This window comes from Rhinopithecus bieti, unplaced genomic scaffold, assembly GCF_001698545.2.
Source record: "Rhinopithecus bieti isolate Rb0 unplaced genomic scaffold, ASM169854v2 scaffold_3875, whole genome shotgun sequence".
In the NCBI taxonomy this organism is placed as follows: domain Eukaryota; kingdom Metazoa; phylum Chordata; class Mammalia; order Primates; family Cercopithecidae; genus Rhinopithecus; species Rhinopithecus bieti.
The window spans coordinates 577,585-593,126 of record NW_016804422.1 but is presented as its reverse complement, the minus strand read 5'-3'; the positions used below and the strand labels follow the sequence as shown (position 1 = coordinate 593,126).

Here is a 15,542-nt window from a genome sequence, read left to right as displayed (position 1 = left end):
AAAAATACAAAAAACTAGCCGGGCGAGGTGGCGGGCGCCTGTAGTCCCAGCTACTCGGGAGGTTGAGGCAGGAGAATGGCGTGAACCTGGGAGGCGGAGCTTGCGGTGAGCTGAGATCTGGCCACTGCACTCCAGCCTGGGCGATAGAGCAAGACTCCCTCTCAAAAACAAAAACAAAAACAAACAAACAAAAAAAGAAATAGTGTTTGGTTTTCTTTCAGCTGTATTTGTATAAATATGTTATTGGTATGTGTTCCAAAATTATGGGAAACTCTTGTAATTCTAACTTAGTGTACATTATCAATAATAATCATAATTATGTTAAAATTATTGTGTGCCACAGAGTTAGCAAATTTCCTCCTCAATTTTATCTTTTGACTATGGCTGCCTTAAAACTTTTTTTTCATCCATCGACAACTGTTGTCTTATTTTGGTCCTGTTTAGAAGGTGGCTTTGTAATCAGCTATAAAACTCCAAAAGGTGCTCTTAAATGCAGGTTTCTGATAACTTTGGAGACTGTGACATCAGAATACAGGAAAAACTTTCAGGACTCATGGAGAGCTAAAATGTTCATGAGTATCAAGCAGAACAGGAATTAACTGCATGGAATGAACCCATCTCTTTGACTTTTTGCTTAAAATGTTTGCTGATCCTGCCTGGCATGGTGGCTCATGCCTGTAATCCCAGCACTTTGGGAGGCCAAGGCGGGTGGATCACGAGGTCAGAGGATCGAGACCATCCTGGCCAACATGGTAAAACCCATCTCTACTAAAAATACAAAAATTAGGCCAGGCGCGGTGGCTCACGCCTGTAATCCCAGCACTCAGGCCAAGGCGGGTGGATCACAAGGTCAGGAGATCAAGACCATCCTGGCTAACACAGTAAAACCCCATCTCTACTAAAAAATACAAAAAATTAGCCGGGCATAGTGGCAGGCGCCTGTAGTCCCACCTACTTGGGAGGCTGAGGCAGGAGAATGGCATGTACCCGGGGGGCGGAGCTTACAGTGAGCAGAGATTGCACCACTGCACTCCAGCACTCTAGCCTGGGTGACAGAGCAAGACTCCGTCTCAAAAAAAAAAAAAAAAAAAAAAAAAAAAAAAAAAAAAAAAAAAAATTAGCTGGGTGTAGTGGCGCATGCCTGTAATCCCAGCTACTCGGGAGGCTGAGGCATGAGAATTACTTGAACCCAGGAGGTGGAGATTGCAGTGAGCCAAGATCACGCCACTTTACTCCAGCCTGGCAACAGAGCATGACTCCGTCTCAAAAAATAAAACAAAACAGGTCAGGTGCAATGGCTCATGCCTGTAATCCCAGCACTTTGGGAGGCTGAGGTGGGCACATCACCTGAGGATGCGAGTTTAAGACCAGCCTGGCCAACATGGAGAAACCCCATGTCTACTGAAAACGCAAAAATATTACCCAGGCGTGGTGGCATATGCCTGTAATCCCAGCTACTTGGGAGGTTGAGGCAGGACAATCACTTGAACCCAGGAGGCAGAGATTGCCATAAACCAAGATTGCGCCATTGCATTCCAGCCTGGGCAACAAGAGCAAAACTCTGTCACAAAAAACAAAAAACAAAAAACAAAAAACACTTTTCTTTGGAGCTATTGACAGCTTTTTAAATTTTTTAAATTTTTAATTTGTTTTATTTTTTTGAGATGGAGTCTCGGTCTGTCGCCCAGGCTGGAGTGCAGTGGCATGATCTCGGCTCACTGCAAGCTCTGCCTCCCAGGTTCATGCCATTCTTCTGCCTCAGTCTCCCAAGTAGCTGGGACTACAGGTGTCTGCCACGAAGCCCGGCTAATTTTTTGTACTTTCAGTAGAGGGGTTTCACTGTGTTAGCCAGGATGGTCTCAATCTCCTGACCTCATGATCTGCCCACCTTGACCTCCCAAAGTGCTGGGATTACAGGTGTGAGCCACCGCCCCCGGCCTATTTTTATTATTTATTTATTTATTTATTTGCAATGGAGTCTCGCACTGTAGCCCAGGCTGGAGTGCAGTGGCACAATCTCGGCTCACTGCAAGCTCTGCCTCCTGGGTTCACGCCATTCTCCTGCCTCAGCCTCCCGTGTAGCTGGGACTACAGGCCCCCACCACTATGCCCGGCTAATTTTTTTTTTTATTTTTAGTACAGACGGGGTTTCACCATGTTAGCCAGGATGGTCTCGATCTCCTGACCTTGTGATCCGACCTTGTGATCCACCCGCCTCGGCCTCCCAAAGTGTGGGGATTACAGGCGTGAGCCACCGCGCCTGGCCTAATTTTGTTTTAGACGAAGTCTCACTCTGTTGCTCAGGCTGGAGTGCAATGGCACGATGTGGCTCCCGGGTTCAAGCGATTCTCCTGCCCCAGCCTCCCGAGTAGCTGGGATTACAGGTGCATGCTACTACACCTGGCTAATTTTTGAATTTTTAGTAGAGACAGTGTTTCAGCATGTTGTTCAGGATGTTCTCAAACTCCTGACCTCGTGATCTGCCCGCCTCGGCATCCCAAAGTGCTGGGATTACAGGCGTAAGCCACCGTGCCCGGCCGACAGCTTTTAACAATTTAGTATACTCCTATGAACAAAATTTGGAGCATATTTGTTTCTCTACCTGACTTCTCCAGAATTTGGAAACTATTTGTGAGTATTCTTAACTTATGGCAATACAGTTATTTACATAATTGCAATAAGAATCTGTTTTCACCTGGCATGGTGGCTTACTCCTATAATCCCAGCACTTTCAGAGGCCACGGTGGGTGAATCACCTGAGGTTGGTAGTTTGAGACCAGCCTGGCCAACATGGCAAAACACCATCTCTACTAAAAACATAAAAATCAGCTGGGCATGGTGGCACATGCCTGTAATCCCAGCTAATCGGAAGGCTGAGGCAGGAGAATCGCTTGAACCTGGGAAGCGGAGGTTGCAGTAAGCCGAGATCGCACCATTGCACTCCAGCCTGGGCAACAAAGCAAGACTCCACCTCAAACAAAAAAAAAAAAGAAGAAGAATCTGTTTTCATTTGTAACAGGACACAGTTGGAGGAATCCGTTATTTGACCAAGACTTTGACTGGAATGGTGCGCTTTCGTTTAAGGAATCAAACTTAACTTACGGAGCCAATAAAGCCCTTGGGAAAACTGGCCTCCTATTTTGTGTACACAGTCCCTGTACAGGGTTTCTTATCTCTAGTAAGTAAAGAATGTCACTTTCTGGGGCCGGGAGCGGTGGCTCATACTTGTAATCCCAGCACTTTGGGAGGCCAAGACGGGCAGATCACCTGAGGTCAGGGTTCAAGACTAGCCTGGCCAACATGGTGAAACCCTGTCTCTACTAAAAATACAAAAAATTATCTGGGCATGGTGGTGGGTGCCTGTAATCTCAGGCACTCGGGAGGCTGAGGCAGTAGAATAGCTTGAACCCAGGAGGCGGAGATTGCAGTAAGCCGAGATTGCGCCATTGCACTCCAGCCTGGGCAACAAGAGCGAATCTCCATCTAAAAAAAAAAAGAAAAAGAAAAAAAGGATGTCACTTTCTAACACGCACAGAGGCCCCAGGTTTATCTGTTTACGTTGCAACTTGAAAGGACAGGAAATTCCACCCAACTCATGGGTATTTGATGGCACAAATCCATGGCTGGGCAGGGCTTTAAAAAGTCTTATCTGAGATTCCTCTTATGGAACAAAGTAAATTATTCTTGCTGCACTGTATACAAATATTTAGGCCAAGTATAATAAGCAAACAAGTCATATCATGATTTATCTTTAGTAAAATGGGAAATTGGAGAGAATAAAATTATGTTTCAAAACGAATGTACACCTGTTGTTAGATTTTAGTCTTAACTGTTTTTTTTTTTGTTTCCAATTTTATGATTTTCTACAGTTTGAACTGAATTTTTCTTGGCTACAAGTCTTCAAAATAAAGTTTTCAATTTTTTTCTTTCTTTTTTTTTCATTTTCCTAATTTGGAGTCACTGAAAACTAAGCTGTGGTTTCTTTCTTTCTTTTTTTTTTTGAGGTGGAGTCTCCCTCTGTTACCCAGGCTGGAGTGCAGTGGCACAATCTCAGCTCACTGCAACCTACGCCTCCTAGGTTCAAGCGATTCTCCCGCCTCAGCCTCCCAAGTAGCTGGGACTACAGGCGCTTGCTACCATGCCTGGCTAATTTTTGTATTTTTAGTAGAGATCAGTTTCACCATATTGACCAGGCTGGTCTCAAACTCCTGACCTTGTGATCCGGCCGCCTCGGCCTCCCAAAGTGCTGGGAGTACAGGCATAAGCCACCGCACCCGGCCCTAGCTGTGGTTTCTTAAAAGCGTGTGAACTAAAGCCAGACAACTTACACTTCAGAAGAAAGTAACAGTAACCTGTTTACATACATAAGCCACTTTCATACCTGCCTACCAATGTATGGACTTCAGAGTAACGTGGCCTATATTTTTCCAGGATTTTTTTTTTTTTTTTTTTTTTTTTTTTGAGACAGTTTCACTCTTGTTGCCCAGGGTGGAGTGCAATGGCAGGATCTCAGCTCGCTGCAATCTCCGCCTCCTGGGTTCAAGTGATTCTCCTGTCTCAGCCTCCTGAGTAGCTGGGATTACAGGCATGAGCCACCATGCCCGGCTAGTTTTTTGTATTTTCAGTAGAGATGGAGTTTCTCCATGTTGGTCATGCTGTTCTCAAACTGCTGACCGCAGGTGATCTGCCCGCTTTGGCCTCCCAAATTGCTGGGATTACAGGCATGACCCACCCCGCCGGGCCTTGGATTGTTCTTTTGCTGTTTTTTTTCCTCCCTTCCTCCTCCCTATTTTCTCTTCACTGCATGAAACTTTTACAACCTGCTAAAAAGGAGCTTTCAGGACCTACCTATCTAGCAATGAGAGATCAGATGAAACCTGAGACCGGATACTCATTTTCTTGCAAAATGCTTTCTCCAAAAGATTTTTAAAAAGAAAATGGGGTAAATGTGAAAGGAAAGTATCTTGGGCCTCTTCAAGCTAGGAACTGCTCAGGGCAAATCTGCCTCCCATTCTATTCAAGTCATCCTTTTGCTCACAGAGATAGATGCATATTCTGATTGCCTCCTTTGGAAAGACTTACCAGAAACTCAAAAGAATGCAACCATCTGTCTCTCACCTATCTGTGACCTGGAAGCCCCCAGTGCTTTGAGCCTGGGAGCCTTGATTTGAGCAGTCTCCCCCTTTCTTTCTGGAACTAATGTGCTTCTTACATATTGATTAATGCCTCATATCTCCCTAAAATGTATAAAACCAAGCTGTGCCCCAACTGCCCTGGGCACTTGTCGTCAGTACTTCCTGAAGCTGTGTCACCCGCAAGTCCTCAACCTCTGCAAAATAAACTTTCTAAGTTAACTGAGACCTTTCTCAGATTTTCTGGGTTCACAGCTGATTCAGAAGCTGGTTATTGACACCTGCTAGGTGCTTGGGCCCAGACTTGCCTGACAGAGTGGGGTGAAGGAAACACCATGTCCCTGCCCAAGTGAAAGTGCTGCCTGGATCTGAGTCAAGTCTGAGACTGAGCCACTGCAGCCAGGCCACCCCTGGCACGGTGGCCACTGAAGCAGTGAAACTCACAGTTAACTACCATCTGGGCTTGGTCCTCCAGGCTGCCTGGGATAGAAAAGCTGGCAGGGCTGAGGGAAAGAAGGGCCCAGGGTGCTGGGGACAGCATGAGACTTGTACACAAGGATCAAGCCCCAGAAGTGGTGGCTGCTGATCCTGTTCAGGAAGCAGGGTCCCAGAGTGATGACCATGTAGGACCAGAGAGCCTGGCACAACTCTTGAGGGCTGAGGGAACAGAACATCAAGGCAGCCCCCGCCCCCCTCCTTGAGGATTCATGCCACCTCCTGGTGCCCCCAAAAACCTAGTGCTGCAGTTGGCACAATCCAGGCAACCACCAGGCCAGCATTCTCCAGCTGGCCTCAGTCCAAGGGAGAAGCTCTAATGGTGGAACCACAGGAAGAAGCCGAGGGTGCCTGAAACTCTCTTCCACCCCAGGGACCTGCCCACAGGCCTGCTCCTACTGGGCTGGTCCAGTAGGATTGGTTCAAGTGGCGTGTGTGTGTGCATGTGTCTGGGGCCCATCAGCTTGACGGTCCAGTCCTGCCTGCTGTCTCTGGCTGTTCAACACTTCAGACCTCTGAGCCGCATCACTCCCCATTACGTTACTCCTACCCACTCCCCGTCTTCCCCACAGGACAGTGCTGGCTCTCCCTGAGTTGCACTTTCCCTAGGACTGTCTTTTAGGTCCTCCGGGGGAAGAAATGGAGGTTCATAAAAGTTTATATGGAGGGGGTCACAGCTGTGCAGGAAAGGTTGCAGTTGTGGAGGAGTCACAGCTATTTGGAGAAGGTACCAGCAGTGTGGGGTCACACATGAGAGGGCTTACAGGTATGCAGGGGTCATAGCTAAGTGGGAAAGGTCACAGTGGTGTGGTCTGGATCACCTGTGTGTGTTGGGTGTGGGTGGGGTAGCTCAGAGATATGCATGGGTCACATGTGTGTGGGGGAGGTCACAGGTGCAGGAAGTCACAGGTATGGGGGACAGGCCACAGCTCCTTTCTCCTTTCCTGCTCTCCCTTTGCTGAGCACCATTATCTTATTGTGGCAACTTTTTTTTTTGAGACAGAGTCTTGCTCTGTCACCCACGCTGGAGTTCAGTGGCACAACCTTCGCTCACTGCAACCTCCTGGGGTCAAGTGATTCTTGTGTTTCAGCTGCCCAAGCAGCTGGGACTACAGATGTGCACCACCAAACCCAGCTAATTTTTTTTGAGATGGAGTCTCGCTCTGTCGCCTAGGCTGGAGTGCAGTGGCATGATTTCGGCTCACTGCAACCTCCACCTCCCGGGTTCAAGCGACTCTCCTGCCTCAGCCTCCTGAGTAGCTGGGATTACAAGTAGGCACCACCATACCTGGTCAATTTTTGTATTTTCAGTAGAGATGGGGTTCACCACATTGGTCAGGCTGGTCTCTAATTCTCTGACCTGTGATCCGCCTGCCTCGGCCTCCCAAAGTGCTGGGATTAGAGGCTGAGCCACCGTGCCCAGCTGTCCAGCTAATTTTTGTATTTTTAGTAGAGGCAGGGTTTCAGCACGTTGGCCAGGTTGGTCTCAAACTCTTGTCCTCAAGTGATCCACCTGCCTCAGCCTCCCAAAGTGCTGGAATTACAGGGGTGAGCCACCGCGCCCGGCCCATCATTTTATTGACCAACACCTGAATCTTCTCTACAGCCTGGCCTCCCCCACCATGGCCATGAGCACCTGGGACCCCTCCACTTCTGTGTCTACCTCCTTCTTCACTGCATGAATTTACCATGTCACCTTTCCAGTGCTACCACCTCACTCTCTTCTCTCCATTCTCTACCCATCAGAGGTGAGGGAAGGATGTCTTTACAGCCTGGGTTGGCACTGGCTTGGCCAGGCTTGTTTCTCCCATCTGGCATCTTTGTCTTTGCATCTAGTGTACATCTACCTCTATTTTGTCACTCCCACAAGGACAGGGGTCTTTGTTGGTGTGGTTCACAGATGCATCACGGATGCATCCCCAGCACCTAGCCCAGCACAGGCACACTGCATGCTCAGCGTTTACTGAATGAGTGAGGCAGTCTCCACCATTAGGCGAAGTCAGGCCTGGTGCTGTTCTCGGGCTGTCCCTCCTGCCTCTGTCCACAGCAGCCCCTAAGCCACACCCCAGCCCCGAACTGTTCACCTTCACCCTCTCCAACTTCCTTCAGCCTCTGCCCAGGATTTGTTCCCGAGCATCGAGCTGCCGCCCTCACCTTTCAGAACCCAATGTGGGAAGAATCTCTAAGGGCACCACCCCTGCTCCCCTGCTGCTGGCTGCCCTGGCCACTCAATGGCTTCTTGAATCTGTCTCCCCAGAGCCAGAGCCTCCTGAAGCAGGGCTGCGTGGTGAATCATCACGGACATGGGCGGGACCCATGGCTGAGGGGAGGGGCAGAATGCACTCCTGTCAGAGGCAGGGCTAGTGAAGCAGCTCAGAGCTGGTCTGGCAACTCCAGCTGCTCCTTCTTTCCTCAGGGACAACCTGAGACTAGCCATACTCTCTCACAGCCAGGACGGAGCAGACCTTAGAAGATGTTCCTGCTCCCAGGCCCAAGATACCACCTCCCAGCCCCATCAGGCATCTCCAGAATGGAACAGGGACTGAACCTCAGGATTCAGATCCCAATCCCCTCACCTCCCACCACCAGATCCGAGGGAGGGCTGTGACCCTGATGAGAGGTGTATGTGGCTGGTGTCCACTGCCCTTGGGAGCAGGGACTGGAGGAGACAACCTTGCCTGTGGGAACAGCAGGGAAGATGAAACGTTTCTCCCTGGGTTGGCAAGGAGGCTGGCACTGGTCCAGCTGAGAAGACAGGGGCAAGTGGCAGAAACACAATGAGCCCCGTCCCTCACACAAGGCTGGGCCTGACTCCCTTGCAACCAATATGAAGAAAGCAAGGTCACTGGTGTTGGGATGGAATGTGGGTCCCCCCACTCCCAGTGACTCCTGCTCCAGCAGAACAGCTCCAGAGTGGGCAGCTCTGGGCCGCCCGTCTTGGTGAATACATCTTACATGAGAAGTCCCCAGCAGAGGGTTTCATAGAGACAGAGCTGAGCTCAAACCCCATGAGAGATTCTGGAATCTCTCACACACTCTAGCCCACATACAAAATCCAAGCAGAGAAGCAACTGTTTTATGTTTAATTTACAAAAGAGACCCCAAAATAATAATAATAAACTATCCAGGGCAAGAGAGTAGGGTCAGGTCCTCCCTAGCCCAGCTGTACCCTCCTTCCCCTCTGGCAGGGAGAGAAGGGGCCTCCCAGGGGACTTCCCCTCCCCCTTAGAACAGGGGGCTGTGAGCTGGTATGGATGCCCTCCTGGGCTTCGTGGGGGCTCTGCCCACTCCAGACTCCAGTTTGTCCACCCCCTGCAGGATCCTACATGCCTAAGAGAGCCCTTGTGGTAGAGGCCAGCTTGCTGGGCAGCTAGGCAGGAGACCCCTACAAGGTCCAGGTAAAGGCCAGGGCTGCCACAGCCAGCAGACTGGTGAGGTGGAATCCAGCCCAGGCCTCACTGGCACCCCCAGCTGCCTGCCTATGGTCCCACTGGCATTGCTCACCACTCCAGCCCAAGTAGCACTGGCAGCGGAAGTGTGTCTGCAGGTGGTCAAGGTCGGCCCAGCTGAGCTCCCCGACAGGTCGCAGCTGGGGTTCACCGGGTGCGTGGCTAGGCACTAGGCGGAAACTGTTGGTGCTGAGATGCAGGAAGGTACTGGCACTGGGGTTGCGGCGCACACAGCGTCCGTGGCCATGGCACTGGGCCCGGCTGCAATATTGGGTGGCCCAGGACACATTGACCACGTAGGGGACCAGCAACCGTGTCAGGTAATCCTTAAGATACTGGCAGGTCTCCTGGAGGCAGAAGCCAAGGACCACAGGTCAGGGTCAGCGACCTCAGCCCACAGGCCCAGATGGAAACTGTATCCACACTGTGATGACTATGCCTTATTTTAACTGCACTCATTTATACATTCAATCTGCACCTGAGCCACACAGTCCCTGCTCCTGCCGAGAAGTGGGTGGGGGCAGAGACCGGAACCCCGTTGGGCAGATGGGGAAGGGCGGAACTCAACAGCTGTTCAGGAAAGCATTTCCTCTTTCCTGAGAGCAGGGTGGGGGTGACCTCCTTCTCTGTCGTGACCAGGGATGCCTCGGGTGGGGCAGACAAGGGGACTGGACTAGGATTGCCCACCTGAGATTGGTAGCCAAAGGCCCTCTCTGCCTGTCCCGTAGACTGAGCTCTAGCAGGCTGGGTCTCGCTTACCGTGCTTGTGGTGTACCCTGCGTCGCCCCAGAGGATGACACCAGCTGCGCCCAGGGCTGCACTCTCGCCAATGGTAGAGATGAGGTCCATCTATGCAGCAAAAGGGATGGTCACTGGGGAAGACTGAGACCACAGGGTGAGAGGAACAGATGGGGAGGGCAAGTCCCAGCCTGTTTCAACCTACTGAACTCACAGCTCAACCCCTTTTTCACCTACAGGCAGAGGCTCATCTGTTTTGCTTCCTTTTTAAATGTTTAAGTCCATTTCCACCCTACTTTTGGGCCTCAGTTTCCGAAGCCAAGGCACACTTGAGCCTAGGTGCAGCTATCAAGATGGATTCCAAAGTTAGAAGGCCTGGGCCCCAGTCCCAGCTCTGCTCTGGATTTGCTGGGAAGCTTTGGGCAAACTTCTCAGCATCTCTGTGCCTCAATTGTTCTCATCTGAAAAATGGGGATAATGATGTCGCCTTTTCAGGTTACAGAGAGAATGATTTGAGGGAATGTGGAGCAGCCAATAAACTACAAATATAGTCCTATAGTGGCCCCTGATAACCCAAATGTGCAGTGGATCCTCAAGGAGGAAAAAGGCAGGGCCCTGGAGACACATACCTCACTAAGCCCTGTGAGCCTGCGGCTATAGGTGGGCCGTGTGAAGACATAGACTGGGAGTGCATGGTTGGCATGGTGGGTTCGAGCCACACGAAGGGCCTCCTGAACACGGAAGCTCACAAAGTTGCGGCCATGGCGGGAGGAAGCAAGTGTCTCGTCCAGGTAGACAGATGGGAAGAGGGCCGTGCTCTCAGCCCACAGCCAGGCCAGCTGGTCATTGCGGGCCACCTCAACATCAGGGCAGCGGCCTGTGTAGCTCTCCCAGTTCTGCACATAATCATGATTGTAGCAGTCAGGAAAGAGGTAGAAGCCCCAGAGGTGCCGGGGCCGCACTGCCTTGACATAACGCAGTGTCTCCAGCATGAACTGCTGTGCTGCGAACTCAAACTCATATTGTGCCTGTTTGACGGTCACCAGTCCAGGGTGGGACGACTGGCACCAGCCTTGGCGTGATGACCCGGCCCGGTAACACATCTTTGTCCTGGCCAGTTGCCCCGCCACCCACGACAGGTCGCCAGTCCTCCACAGTTTCGATGACCCGCCACCCCCCTCCCAGACTCCTGGTGTCCGAATGTAGTGCTCAACAAACGTTTTCCTGCAGCCATCTCCGGTGGCCCAGAGGGCCCCCTTGAAATTCTGTGGCAACAACCACCATGCACAGACCCTTCCCCCGCGGAATCGAAGCGTGGATACAGGCCTAGACGGTCGCGGTAGAAGATGGTGATATTCTGGTTCACAAAACCCTCATTAGGTGAGGCCTGCACATCAAAGGCATTCAGGTCCAGAGGCACCTTGAGGCGTGGGCCACAGTCCTGTGTGGGCACATCCCACGCTACCACAAAGGGCCGGCCTGTGAAGATGGGTGGTGCTGTGGGCTTGAGCTCCATGGCCCATGCCACCGCCAGCACCAGGGCCAGTGTAACGGCGGGGCCTGGGCCTGCCCGCATGCTGGGGGCTGCAGGAGGTGTCACCTGCCTGGCACCAGCTCAGGAACTGGAAGAAGGGTGGGGAAGAACAAGTCAGTCTAGGAAATCCTGGAAGTGCCCCCCTCAAGCCCATCTATGCTCCCGAAGCCCATGCTGTGTGGGGGCACTGTGCTCATGGCTGTAATAGGTTTGAGAGACCACAGGCCACTGCAGGGCAGGCAAGGCACCCTGGGAACTCACTGCCAGAAACACAGGGGTCCTTTCTGGAGCAGGTAGCCTACGACTCGGGAGAAATCTCTATTAGGTCTGTGACCCTTCTAAGAACTAGATAATCTAGGCTCACCAGAGTGAGCATGTACTGCATACCATCCAGTACATGGTTTCAGAGAACCCTGAACCCCTGATGCCCACCCTGTACACCGTGAAGAACCCTTGATCCAGAGAAACTATAGCATTTGGGTAAAGCAGGGAACAGCTCATTCAGAGGATAGGAAACTGGAAGGAACGCAGCTGCGAGGCTTCTATCTGTGTTAACACCCGCCCCGCAGAAGAGTGAGGCTGTCCGGACTTTCTCTAGAGAGCTGACACTCTCCCGGCTTGGAGGACCCGCGGGGACAAAGGGGCAGCGGACCTCCCACGGCGGCGCCGGCCGACCGGCCCGTCCCTCCACCGCCACCGGGAATGCGCGCGCCCGCCTCCCCCTCCCGGCCGCTCAGGGCTAGAGCGCGCTCCGCCGGGTCTTTGTGCGGGACCCCGCCCCCGCCCCGCACGTGGGGCCAGCGCCCGGTCGGGTGGGGGTGGGGTTTGTGGGACGCCTCTCCGCGAGCACCCCCGGGGATTCAGACCCCAGCCCAAGGGGAGAGAGCCGCCAGGTTTGTACCGCCCGCCCTCACCTCGCGCGGGGCGCCACCGGGACCCGCGCCAGGGACACCGCCATCCCGGGCCCAGCCCAGCCCGCTCCGGCCGTTCGCCCAGGCGCGGCCCCGGCTCAGCACCTCTCCTGGCTCCGCCCCTAGGCCCGCTGGCCCTTTAAGACTCCAGTGCGGAGGTGGACCCGGGACTGGACTTGCGACCGAGGCGGGAAGGTGTGTTTCACCTTTCTCGGTGCCGGTGCCGCGTTTCGGGCTCGAAGATCCCCAGGTCCTCTGCAGAGAAACGTAGCCACCCATCTGGGACCCTAATGCCCCTCTGAGCAGGGTTTTCTGTGGGAGTCTCAGCCACGAGCGTAAGTCAGCCTGAAATGTTCCCCCTGCAGCCCGAGGCCGGTGGTTCAGTCCTACCCGCTCCGCGGCGCCGCCAGCCCCTTAAAGAGACAGTGTGAGGGACGGGGCAGGGGGACTGGGAGAAAGGTGGGGGAAATGGGAGGAGGCGTTGTCCCGCTCGACCATCAGGAGGTGCTGCGGTACTCCGAGGTTGGCGGGGGGACAGCAGCAGATCTAGCTCTGCACCCCCGAACGTAGACGCCAGCCATGGGGCCCCTTTGTGTGGAAAAAGGGACTTTGACCTGAGGCGACCTCTGGTCTCCTGGACAGTAATGCCCCGCCTCCCACGAATCAGGGGCCCCCTTGTCAGGTCCGCGGTGAAAAGGGAGGCCCCGCCCCCTGCAAGACTGAAGGAAGGGGCCAAGCACAACTTCTTAGCCCGCCCGGGAAGGGCCGAGGCAGTCGTTATCCTGGCAACCCAGCTGTAGGTCGCGGCGTGGCCAGCAGGGGTTGGGGCAGGGAAGCTCAGAGGGGTCTAGGAAGTTGGCCGCCCCCTCTGCCTGACTCGCATCAGGGCGGGCCGGTCTCTGAGGTCCTTTGGGAGCCCGGCTCCCTCAACCCCGAGGAGGCCCCCATCCCCTGCAGCAGTTTCTGGCAGTACCTCCAAGAAAGCCAGCAAGAGGGGTCTCCCAGGGCCTCCATCCCGTATCCAGCGACCCCTACGCTCCACTGGCCCCTCCCGGTGGGCGGCAGGCTTAGAGCTGGACCCTGGCGAGCCCGGTGCGAAACCACCTCGGCTCTTCCTATGTCCGCTCCCCAGTGCGAGACTCAGCTCCCCAAAGGGCCCACGTCTGCGCCACCAGCCCCTAACCCTCCCAGGCGCCAGGAGAGGGAGGGAGTGCTGTGGGGGTGCAGACCAGCCGTCTGCGCTGGGCTCACCTGTGTGGGAGTCCGTCGGCCCAGTCGGTCGGCGGCCTCCCTCCTTCCTGGGGTGAGCCTCTCCAGCTAGGCTACTTGCGCTAGTTGCTGCCCGTTGGGCAGCCCGTCGAGGACTTGATAAACCCCATTCCCTCCCATCCGCTCCCGCCTCCCATCCCAGCCCTTTCTCCTCACTTCCTGCTGCCCCCTGAGAGGAAAGGGCCAGGAACAGGCGCGGGGGAGGAGATCGCCTTGACCCTGTTTCCCTCCAGAATGCCCTGCTGGCTGGCTGCCCTCCCCACCCTTCCCGAGTAGGATCTGGTCCCACCAGCTGCGCCAGGTGACAGGAAAGCTATGGGCTCAGGATCAGGTGCCAATCTCCCCCACACCCACAGCTTCCAACACTAGGGAACCTCTTCACTCCTTCCCTAGGGTTGGGGCCCATCCTCAAATACAGTAGGGTGTGAGAGGATGGGGTCAGGTGGTGGTGCTTTTGAGAGTCAAAATACTTGGGGGTTGTTCAGCTGATGGTCCCCCAGAGCAGGTGCCAAAGAAGGGAACTAGCCTTGGGAGGAGGGTCAGGGGGACTTCCAGTAGCTGAGTCCATTTTTTTCCACTGAGAGCTTCCGCATCCTGTGTGACAGGACAATGTGTTGGTGTGACTGTGTGGGTTGGGAAGGAGGGGACCAGCTGGGAGGGTTCTGCCGAGTGCTTTCCTGCTGGAGTTCATCCCTGGGTGTATTTCAGAGTCCACTACACAGAGTAGGGGACTCCTTACAACATGGATGAGGTAAGGGGTATATTCCTCTGGCAGGGGTGTTCCTGTGGCTGGCCTTAGGGATGACTGCAGCAAGGTTCCAGCAGACCTCTCCAGGGGTGCAGACAAATCTACCTACCCTCAAATCACCCAGAGCCAACCCCTCAACAACCCAATGGCCCAATGCCCAGGAGCCTCTCCCCCAACAGAAGGCTGTGTGAGGGTTAGGTGAATGCCCTAGAGTCTGGCCCTGAGGACCAAGGAGTCCATGACATGGTAGGGGAAGGTGCAGTGTCCCTGTACTACTGTGCTGGCTTCACAGGGGTCAGAGGCCTTGGAAGCTCCATGGGTGGGGACCCCTGGGGAAACAAAGGCTAGGCCAGACTGTCCCAGGGCAGGGACACTTCCTTAGGCAGCCAGCAGGAAGGAAGTGAGCACAGCCCAGCGGGAGAGAGTGGGGAAGTGCTGCCTGACCTCCATTGTTTCCAGTGTTGGGGTCAGCTGAACAGGCCCAGCACAGGGAGTTCCCCCAGGCTGGGACAGTGGTGGTAGGAGATAGGATGCTATCTGGCATGGGAGAGCCCTGGGCCTTGAACAGCCAGTAGAGGGGGACCATGGAGGATGACAGGGCCTCATGTTTGGCATCCTATGGGGGATATGGGGAGGCACCCCACAGAACTGCAAGTCCAGGCTGGATATGGTGATCCTGCTCTAGGCTTGACAAATTCAAACCTCCAAAAGACTGGCAGACCAACTCCCTACAGTCAGAAGCCTGTCCCTGAATTCTCTCCTCTCTAACTGGGAGTTGGACTGATAGTCAAAGGCTAAGCCTGGCAGAGAATCTGCCTCATAGCAGCCCCTGAGAAGTGCAGGCAGAATGACCACAGAGGGCAGGCTGCAGGTGGTGAGAAGATGGGGGCAACAGAGAGCAGGGGCAATACTGGTGGGCTGAGCCTTGCTTGCTGAAACGTAAGACTGAGCTCATTCTCCCATGGTGTCCACAGGCAGGCCTCAGAGAAGGCACATGAGTTTGGGTTGCTGAGCCTGGCAGTAGGCCAAGGGTGTGGGGACACCTATCTGGCTGCTGTCCATTAAAGTTGGGCTTTTGAGGTCCATGGGGGTCAGGCCATGACCCCACTTAGGGTCAGCTGGCAATTCTGCAGCTAACACAGATATTCCAGAACTATCTGGGGTCACACTCTCTCACCTTAGGTCAGGCAGGTAGGGCCAATCCTCAGTGAAGTATCCCAGGGCCTTCTGATTCCAAGGGTCACCACCACATGGATCACAACAGAT

At 53.8% G+C, this 15,542-nt stretch overlaps 1 protein-coding gene across 1 annotated transcript; it reads right to left on the bottom strand.

Annotated features, from left to right (window-relative positions):
* Window positions 1-8,681: 8,681 nt before the first annotated feature.
* HYAL2 (hyaluronidase 2) lies at window positions 8,682-13,759 on the bottom strand. The gene is given in 5 exon segments (XM_017867992.1): window positions 8,682-9,423; window positions 9,836-9,925; window positions 10,444-11,088; window positions 11,091-11,436; window positions 13,511-13,759. Coding segments are annotated over 4 exon segments (1,446 nt in total). The 5' UTR covers window positions 11,391-11,436; window positions 13,511-13,759; the 3' UTR covers window positions 8,682-9,012.
* Window positions 13,760-15,542: the final 1,783 nt, after the last annotated feature.